The sequence below is a fragment of the Herpailurus yagouaroundi genome, unplaced genomic scaffold (assembly GCF_014898765.1).
Source record: "Herpailurus yagouaroundi ecotype Mexico unplaced genomic scaffold, PumYag 166, whole genome shotgun sequence".
Lineage (NCBI taxonomy): Eukaryota > Metazoa > Chordata > Mammalia > Carnivora > Felidae > Herpailurus > Herpailurus yagouaroundi.
This window is the reverse complement of record NW_024412407.1, coordinates 33,694,219-33,704,484: the sequence shown is the minus strand read 5'-3', so window position 1 is coordinate 33,704,484 and position 10,266 is coordinate 33,694,219. Positions and strand designations below refer to the sequence as shown.

Here is a 10,266-nt window from a genome sequence, read left to right as displayed (position 1 = left end):
TATTGGGAACCCTCCTTCCCACTCAATGCTGTTAAATGCCAGGACATGACTATTAAGCCATCAATGTGGTTATTTACTTTTAGACTTTTATCTGATTTTGTGCTATTAGCAGAGTAAGTGTAGTGATAGATTTAATTTCTTAGCTGATAAGTAAACTTTTATTTCCTGTCTTCCCTTCCCCAATCCCCCAAGGAAATTTTGTGTATAGTACGTTGAAGTATATTTTCTTCATTGGTCTTAAAACTGTGCTCTGTTCTCTTTACATGGTAGTGGAATCTGTTATGGTAGTTACAGTAGTCCCCTTTTATCAATGGTTTCATTTTGCATGGTTTCAGTTTTTGCAGTTTTAGTTACCCACAGTCAACCATGGTCTGGCAGCAGATGATTCTTCTTCTGACTTACTGTCTTTAGTATTGACTTTCTGGGTCAGGGGTATTCGAAATCTAGATGGTAATGCCTATGTCATTCACCTCACTTCATCTCATCACATAGGTATTTTATCATTTCACATCATCACAAGAACTGTGTGCAGAACAATAAGATATTTCAAGAGAGACCATATTTATATAATTTATTACTATTATATATAATATATAGCATACTATATATTATATATATAAAATTATATATATATATATTTCACCTCACTTCCTCTCATCACATGGGTATTTTATCATTTCACATCATCACAAGAACTGTGTACATAACAATAGGATATTTTGAGAGAGACCATTTTATATATATATATATATATATATATATATACACACACACACATATGTATACTTATATACAATATATAATTATATATGTTATATACTATATATTATATGTTATATATAATAGTGTATGCTATTATAATTATTTTTAGTTACTGTTGTTAATCTCCTGTACCTGATTTATAAATTAAATTTTATCATAGGTGTGTATGTGTAGGAAAAAAATGTATAGGGTTCAGTTCTATCCATGGTTTCAGACCCTCACTGGGGGTCTTGGAACATAGCCCCTGCAAATGAGGAGGGACTGTAGCACATGTCATTTTTGTTGCTTTGTACCTTCTGAGGTATTACTTTCATTTTTCAATTCTTGACTAATTTTTAATGTTTTCAGAACAGAGTTATAAATTGAAGTACTGAACTCTGGCTCTTCCCTCTAGCTACTAATGTTTATTTGCTGTACTAACAGGAAAATATAAACCTCTGTCATTTCAGGCACTTTAGCAAATTTGTCTTAAATATAGCAGTTATGATGGCTATGAGCAGCAACAAAAAATAATGAAAGATACCAGAAAGCAAATAGAAAACCATTTTAATTTTACAATAGTAAAAGAAAGACCTAAAAAGTATTGCAGATATACTGAGTAGGCCTGAAGACACTGTCATATTGTTGCATAGTACTGTATGATAACTGATGTTTACCAGATGACTAAAATCATAATCTGTTTATTAAGAAGGCTAGGAAAATAAAAATTTCTCTCTGGAAAAGTTCAGGCAGCAGTAGAGGAGGTACACATAATAGTTTGTCTTCCATTCACTCTTACGTTATGGACTCTTTTTTCTCTAGCTCCTGTTCCATCTTTTTCCTCTCTTTCAGAGCCGTTCTTCAAGTTACAGTAATAGGCTAACACTATATTTTCCTTTTCCTAATTACTCTTTAGTTGAATTTTGATTTTCATCTTCCAGCATCCCTTCCTAATTGTTATTAGCGAAGTGACATTGATGAACAGGCAATTTATAGAAAAGGAAATGCAAATAGCCAATAAACATAAAGATTCTCAACTTCACAGAGCATATCAGCAAAATGTGGCATTATTGATAAAAGTGAAATTTGTTTTTTGAGTGGTATCATAATTTGGAAAATAAAGACTCTATAAACTTTCATCTCAAGCAGTCCAGCTACTCTGTGTCTCTGGAAACTGGGTACTAAGAAATTCAAGAATCACCACCCTCAGTATTAAAATCAGGAGGATTTGGAAAACTATATATAGGAAAATAATGCTTTGTAATGAGTTTGTGATCTATAAGGGAGCAAAACAGATTTTCATTTCATTGAAACTGGAGTTGAAGGATAAGATCTTAAGATATTTCCAATGAGCATAGTAAATGGAGAGTTAATTTTCTAATGCTTTTTATTTTTTAAAATTTATTTTAAAGTTTATATTGGGGCGCCTGGGTGGCGCAGTCGGTTAAGCGTCCGACTTCAGCCAGGTCACGATCTCGCGGTCCGTGAGTTCGAGCCCCGCGTCGGGCTCTGGGCTGATGGCTCAGAGCCTGGAGCCTGTTTCCAATTCTGTGTCTCCCTCTCTCTCTGCCCCTCCCCCGTTCATGCTCTGTCTCTCTCTGTCCCAAAAATAAATAAATGTTGAAAAAAAAAAATTAAAAAAAAAAAAAATAAAGTTTATAAATTGGTTTAGTAGGGGCACCTGGCTGGCTCAGTGGGTAGAGCATGTGATTTTTGATCTCAGGGTCATGAGTTCAAGCCCCATGTTGGGCATGGAGCTTACTTAAAAAAATAGTCTTAATAATCTTTATGTGCTCTGTTAACTGTTTTGTTTTGACTATAGTCATGGTTTACAGCTTTATTGTTTTACCTTAGCGTGAAAAAAATATTCTTAAGGGTCTTATTAATAGGTTCATCAATGATCCTGTTTTCACCTAAAAGGTCTTTTCAGTCATTTTAGCCTTGACTTCTACCATCAGGTTGTTGGGATTTAAACTTTGCTGTTTGGAGAAGAAATGCCATATCAAAATGTTTATATAATGCTATATTTCTTGTGATTACTTATTTAATTTTGGTTGCAGAATATGAGGAAACACCATGCATTATTGAAACCACTGGGGAGCCAGTTGCAGTGATGTAAGGAGGAAAAATAGAAACCCAGACATGTTAGTGAATTGTTCTTCTCCCCCATTTGATGTTTATGTTAATTGAGGAGATATAGATTGATTTACTAAAGACCCTTCTGGTACCTCTGGGATTTTATTTGTGTTAATAATGCAATTGTATAGACATTTTTAGCAGTATTTTTTGGTAGCATTCTTTAGTTATATTTTATTATATGCCTTATGAAAATTTACCTTTTTGTACATTGGACTTTTCTCATCTATATGATGGCAGAAATAATGTATAGGATTATACTAAGGATATGAAGTAATGTATGTCATGCACTTAACTCAGTTGTTGGCACTGGCATCAATTAAATTAAGCTTTCTTTATCTTTAGGGTAGTTTTTCCATTTCCATTTTATAAACTATCTCATATCCATTAAAATAACTTAATGATTTAATTTGTCTCATTAAAATTTTAGGTGTTTTGAATTTGCCAGTACTTTGTAATTTTTTTTGTAATTGTCACAACTACTACAGTACTTTAGTTTTAATAATTGAATGTAATGGAGTCTAAATGCTTTATAATAGTTTTCACATTTTATTAATCTGCCGTCGACAGTAAATTACTAAGTCAATTCTTTGTTTTAAAATCTATAGTGTGAATTTTCTTCCACATTAAGAGCTTTTAAAAGTGGACTTGGTCATTCTGTGCTCTCTTTTTATTCCTAAAATGTCACATTTTGAGACCGATTTTATTTTATTAAAAAACAATTTTTTTTTACATTTATTTATTTTTGAGAAACAGAGTGAGACAAAGCATGAGCGGGGGAGGGGCAGAGAGAGAAGGAGACACAGAATCCGAAGCAGGCTCCAGGCTCTAAGCAAGTGGTCAGCACAGAGCCTGATGCAAGGCTCGAACCCATAAACTATGAGATCACGACCCAAGCCAAAGTCAGACGTTCAACCGACTGAGCCACTCAGGCACCCCAAGACTGATTTTATAAAAGTTTATTGACAGGATAGTTAATACCAAAGTGTAAATTACAATGAGCTGCTATGAATGCCAATGTAAGTAAGATTTCCTTTTTTATTTTTGTTATAGCAGAAGTAGAAACTAACGAAAAGGACAGCAAACCTGAGGAAGAAGAGCAAGTAATAAATGAAGATGAAAGACCTTCTGAGAAAAGTAAGCATGTACAAAAAACTTGAGCTGTTTTAAAAAAATAGTAATTCAATGTTTCTTCTTTTAAGGCTCTGAAATATACTTTGATTTCCATGAGATGACTTAAAAAATGTTTTTAGTTTAAGTGAAACACAGTTCAATCATTTTCTTGAGAGCTAACCCAAGGATTTTTGAAAGTATTATTTCATATACTTCAGTGTTTTATTTATACTTTTCATTGTTCCATAAGAAGGATTTAAGCTTAATATTTAGTAAAGTACTATCTGAATGTCTTGAGATAAATTGGGTAAGATTTATATTTAGAGCATGGGACTAATAATTTTCTCAGGAGTAATATAAACAAATGAAATTATGTATCTTAGTCTCCTTAAGGTACTTAAGCTTCATGGGATGGGGAATTGATTGAATGGGGTGTCATTAGGTTTATAAGATTATCATGGGGTTAGAAGTCAGGATACCTAGGTTCTGTATCTTTCCCTGTCATTCTGGTTTCCATGTATGACATATAAGTTATGATTACAAGAGAAGTTATAGAAGAGAATTGGATTTTAAGAGTAGGCACATAGTTATATGGATATAGAGAAAAGTGAAGAGGGATAGTTATGGTTACATAAGGACATTTCCATTTAATAAGTGGAGAGTTTAGTATTTTTACTTTTTATGTGTTGAAAAAGAAACCAGGTAATAAAATTTGCTTATGATCTCATGAATGTTACCAATATATGAAATATAAAATTTTTAAATGAAGATCTTTGAATATCTTCACCAAATTGACTTTTATAATGACATTAATTTTATTTTTATTTAGTTGACATTCATTAGAATATATTAAGAATAACTATTCTTATGTTATTTTTCTAAAGCTAATGATTAAGAATTTTTTTCTAAATTTACTGAGAAAAAAATATACTGAAAAGGAAGAATTAAATAATTAAAGCTATGCACAGTTATTAGAAACCTGCGACATGAGAATGAGTAATATATTTTGTCAAAGGATTCATGTGCACTATAAAGTTTAGGAAAGGGAATGAATATGAGCTGATTTCTCATATCATATCATATTCATATTTTAGGTGATTCTCAAGGAAACAATATTTATGTTTATATTGTCCATTGCTCGGCCTTTAAGAAGTTCTTGTTTAGTATATTGAAAATCATTTGAAGCTCAGAGCAAAGAAGCTACCTACTCACTTTTTTTTTTTAAGTGTATTTATTTTGAGAAAGAGAGAGAGAATGTGTGCAAGCTGGAGAGGAGCAGAGAGGGACAGATCTCAAGAACAGTGAGATCATGACCTGAGCCAAAATCAAGAGTCAGATGCTTAACCAACTTAGCCACGAGGTGCCCTTACCACACTTTTCTAATCTCAAAAACAATTCATAAAATAACTGATTGAGAATGGTATTGTTGTGATAGGTAGGAATAATACTTTGCTGAGAGTGGAGAAGAGGCATTAAGGTCTATAATAAAAACCTGATTAATCATTATGCTTTTTGTTCTCAGGTGAATTTTCCAGAAGAAAGCGTTCTAAGTCAGAGGACATGGATAATGTACAGTCCAAACGTCGTCGATACATGGAAGAAGAATATGAGGCAGAATTTCAAGTGAAGATTACAGCCAAGGGAGATATTAACCAGAAGCTACAAAAGGTGTTACAGATTATAAATCAAAAACCGTATTAAATAAAAAACATGACTATTTTGATTCTATTAGGTTTTTGACATTATTCTGTATTTTATTGGTATATTTGGGTTTTTCATAGAGAGAACTTGACAAAAATAGTTGAGCTTATTATTCTCAATAATTTAAAAAACTTTCTGATTTTTTAAGATTTTATTTTTTCTTCTATATTGAACTTTATTCTAGTGGAAATATTAGAGTCTTATATGTTAACATTTTAATCTTTGTTACAAGCTGGTTTCATGGTTATAAGTTCCTGTATTTAAGTCTTTGTTATGTACTTTAGGCTTAGTATTAAAAATGATAGGGACAGAGCTTTAGAATGACTAGGGAAAGAGAGTATTTAAAATGTGGACTTATGAAACGTCAGCCAAATCTATGAAGCTAGAGTTAGAAATACTGAAAATACATAGCATTCGATATATTTTTCAAAATGTGTTAACAGATATGTATGAAAACTGCCTTTTAAAGAAGAATATGAAACTCAGCTGAAATTAATTTTTTAAGGTCTTGTAAATTTAATGATGAAATTATAACTAATCCAGGTTTTAGACTAATGTCCTTCCATTAAAATATAGTATAAATATACACATTGAAAAAAGAATAGTGAGGCAGTAAAAAGTAGCTTTTTTTCCCTTCCAACTTTTAAATTTGTCATATGGAACTAATAATGCTTACTTAGTCTTTTTTATAGCCTTGTTACAAATATGAAGATAGGCATGTGAAAGAATTTTGAAACTTCTATTTGAAACTTCTGTGTACTGAGAGTTTACTCCTCTGCAACAGTATTACTCAAGTATGGGCCGTGGACATGCACTATGTATTATTCTATTTGTTATGGATCCAAAATAAGATAAATATGTAAATTGTGAGTAGGCATTCAGAAATATTTTATAGAAATTTCATAGTGCAGTGACGTTCTTACTGTCTCAAAAATTATCATCTGCAACAGATTAGAAATTTTAAAAACTGGTCCTTTCCTTTAATTGATTTTCTTTGAATCACAGTAGAAGATACAAGAAATAAATATTAAAACTTCAGTTTAAACTTATTTATAAAATTTCACCCTCTCGAAATTTTCTATTTTTAGTATAATTCTATCATAGCAGATATTACATCTGTAGAAGTGCAGGCTTTCAGCAGATGACATTGTGTCATGAATGCCAGCATGTTTTTCATTAAACTAATCAATACCATCAGTACCGTCTTATTAGTACATAAGAATATGTACAGTTTGCTGCTTGCTGAAATGCCTTCTTTGCTGTAACAAAGAAATGTGTATCTCTTTAGGTTGTACAGTGGTTGCTAGAAGAAAAATTGTGTGCGCTACAGTGTGCTGTATTTGATAAGACTTTGGCAGAATTGAAAACACGAGTGGAAAAGATTGAATGCAACAAGAGACATAAAACAGTTATTACTGAACTACAGGTTTGTATACTGACTTGAATTGTATACTCGTGTCATTATTTCTATAACTTATTTTTGAGGGCACATTTTCCAAATATTAGAAGTAAAAGTAGTCTCCATTAGTTTCCTAAGGCTGCCATAAAAAAGTACCATAAACTGGTGGCTTAAGCAACAAATGTATTGTCTCATAGTTCTGGAGGTTAAAAGTCTATGATCAAGGTGTTGGAAGAATTGGTTCTATCTGAGGTCTGTAAGAGAGAATCTCTTCCATGTGTCTCCTCTAGCTTCTGATGGTTTACTGACAGTCTTTGGCATCCTTGCTTTGTAGAAGCTTCATCCTGATCACTGGCTTTGTCTTCACATTGCAGTTTACCTGTGTGTGCCCAAATTTCCCCTTTTTACAAAGAAACCGGTTGTTTTGGATTGGGGCCCACCCTACCCCAGTATGACCTTATCTTAACTAATAACCTTTTTAAAGACCATATTTCCAAATTGAGTCACATTATGAGATACTTGGGAGTTCAGACTTCAATGTATGAACTTCTGAGGCACATATACACAGTTCAACCCATAATAGAGCTTCAAACCTATCTTAGTGGTTTTTAAATATTTTTTAGTCACTGAAGAAAGGCTGGTAGTATCTAGCATGGCATAAGTACCAAATAATATTTATTGTAAGTGATTCTGTTTATATTAATCCACTTCCTGCCACAGATCATATGTTATAAAGATGTTAGTTAATTTATATTTCTTAATAATTGCTATTTCATTTTTTATTAAATATAACTATATATTAACATGCAGTGCCAGAGCTTCTAATTGACTGAAATGAACACATGATAACATGCTGTAGTAATTCATTTTATTCCAAAACTAAGAAATTGGAAATTTTTATCAGTACATTCATTCTGTTGTAGGTAAATGTATGGTTTCTATTAGGCTTTTCTGAAATTGGAGCATAGTCTATAGATGATGAGTTTGCAAACCACTTACAGAGGTTTATTGTACAAATGAGGTGGGCGCCTGGGGGGGCTCAGTCATGTAAGTGTCTGACTCATGATTTCGGCTCAGGTCATGATCTCTAGGTTCATGGGCTTGGTCCCCATGCTGGGGACACAGAACCTGCTTGAGATTCTCTTCCTCTCTCTGCCCCTTCCCTATGTGTGTGCTCTCTTTTCTCTCTCTCAAAAACAAAGAAATAAACATTAAAAACAAGCAAACAAATGACGGCAAAGTGGTCCATGAAAAGTGACTGTTTTCTAGTTATAAATTGCATCCAAAAGTGACTAGAATTTATGTATTATATTTCTCAGCCTAAAAGGTCTTTTTCTTGGTTTTATATTGTTAATTTTTTTTGAAGTTAGACTTTTTTTAAATAAGATCTTTGTAGTAATTTTGTAATTTAGAACAATACTAGTCCTCTTTCTTCCTTTAGCAGGTCTTTCTAATAGTAGTAGTGTTGTTTAATGACTAAACTTTATTTTACTAATACTGTTGAGAATTTTCAATTAGAAATTTAAAATGTTTGAAGATTTTAAAAAGTGATTTCATTGTTTCTCATTTTGTGTTTTTAGAACATGAGATTTTGACTCTCATATTCTCATGTAATATGCAAGTCCAGATCTCTTAATATTTAATATACCTTTGCACTTGGTGTTTCTTGGTAGCCGCAGAATCTGAAGTTTTTCAACACCAAACCAAGCTTTCTTCCACAAATAAATCCACTTCCCATTGTTCCTTTTATTTGTAATTCTTGAATTCTTAGAAAAATTTTCCAAGAATATCTTTCCGTTTTCCTTCTCATTGATAGTTTTTGAGTTCTTAGAAATAGATCTCTCAGTCATTTCACATATACAGTGGGTTATCAAATTATAACTTTTTAATTTCTTATTAATATCTATCGCTGGGGTGCCTGGGTGTCCCAGTCAGTTGAGTGTACGAATCTTGGCTTCAGCTCAGGTCATGTTCTCACAGTTCGTGGGTTTGAGCCCCGCATCTGGCTCTGTGCTGGTGGCACCAGAGCTTGCTTTAGATTCTCTCTTTTAGTATCTCTCTGTCTGCCCCTCCCCTGCTCATACTCTCTCTCTAAATAAATAAATAAGTAAACATTAAAAAAAAATTTTTTTTTAAGCCTATCTTGTTTCTTCTCACTTTCCACAAGGTGCACATCCACTTCTATGTGGACTTTTTTTCAATAAATATATGTATAATACTGTAAATGTGTTTTCTTTTTATAATTCCCTGATTATAGCAACAACCTTTTACATGATTACTCTGGTTCTACTTATTAAGTCCTTGCTGGACTTCCCAACTGCTGTACTCATCTTTCTAAAATACTGTTTGTCTCATTCACCTCCATATAGTCCAGGTTCCTCAGTTGAGTGCTACTATTCATATTTTGATTTTAATATTTGGATCTCTTAGTTTTTGATCCACTTTTCCTAATACCTACCAGTTGTTTCATTGTCCTACAGTTTATCAGTGTTCATAGTATTTTTATTTTAGGCTTTCAACTTCATATTGTTTCTCCCACTCACTCACCTATAATGATCTGTCCTTAGCCATGCCATTTACTTAAATTTTACTGAGCTTAATTTAGTACCTGTTTCTGTATTGTTCTGATATTTAGTTTTTTATGGAAATAAAATTCAGATAATAAAATAACTGTTTTGGTCTACAATTCAGTGGTATTAGTATATTCACATTGTTGTGTGACTGTCATCTCTATCTAGTTAGAAACATTTTCATCAACTCAGAAGAAAACTTTTGTGTCCGTTAAACAGTCACTCCCCCTTTTCCTTCCCCCTACTCCTTGGCAACCACTAATGTGATTTCTGTCTTATTGATTTGTCTAATTGATTATTACTATTCTGCATATTTCATATGAACAGAATCATACAATATGTAACTTTTTGTGTTTGGCCTCATTCAAAATGTTTTTGAAGTTCATACACAATGTAACATGTATTTCAGTACTGCATTCTTTTAGGCTAAGTAATATTTAATTATATTTGTATGCTATTGAAAGTGTTTGTATACACTGAAAATAAGTATTCAAGATGTTAAGTGTAATCTCTAGAATAATCACTTAAGGAAAAAGTTAAAATACACACACACACATATACATATACATATACATATACATATACATATACATATACATATACATA

At 32.3% G+C, this 10,266-nt stretch overlaps 1 protein-coding gene, 1 long non-coding RNA gene and 1 other non-coding gene across 6 annotated transcripts in view; 2 read left to right on the top strand and 1 right to left on the bottom strand.

The window, feature by feature from the left end:
* The window catches only part of ATF7IP (activating transcription factor 7 interacting protein), a 122,897-nt gene that overhangs the window by 57,602 nt on the left and 55,029 nt on the right, over positions 1–10,266 (top strand). For 3 of the 4 annotated variants that reach the window (XM_040488855.1, XM_040488853.1, XM_040488856.1), the window contains exons 3-5: positions 3,931–4,014; positions 5,513–5,658; positions 6,980–7,117. In XM_040488855.1, the coding sequence (XP_040344789.1) occupies positions 3,931–4,014; positions 5,513–5,658; positions 6,980–7,117 (368 nt within the window). The remainder of the gene's footprint in view (positions 1–3,930; positions 4,015–5,512; positions 5,659–6,979; positions 7,118–10,266) is intronic. The other variant, XM_040488854.1, reaches the window with a different exon arrangement.
* Positions 2,421–2,493, top strand: TRNAK-UUU (transfer RNA lysine (anticodon UUU)). Its single transcript has one exon. It is a non-coding gene; the product is annotated as a tRNA-Lys (tRNA).
* Positions 8,073–10,266, bottom strand: part of LOC121038892 (uncharacterized) — a 14,379-nt gene continuing 12,185 nt past the window's right edge. Inside the window, exon 3 of the long non-coding RNA XR_005794555.1 lies at positions 8,073–8,084. This is a non-coding gene — a long non-coding RNA (uncharacterized LOC121038892). The remainder of the gene's footprint in view (positions 8,085–10,266) is intronic.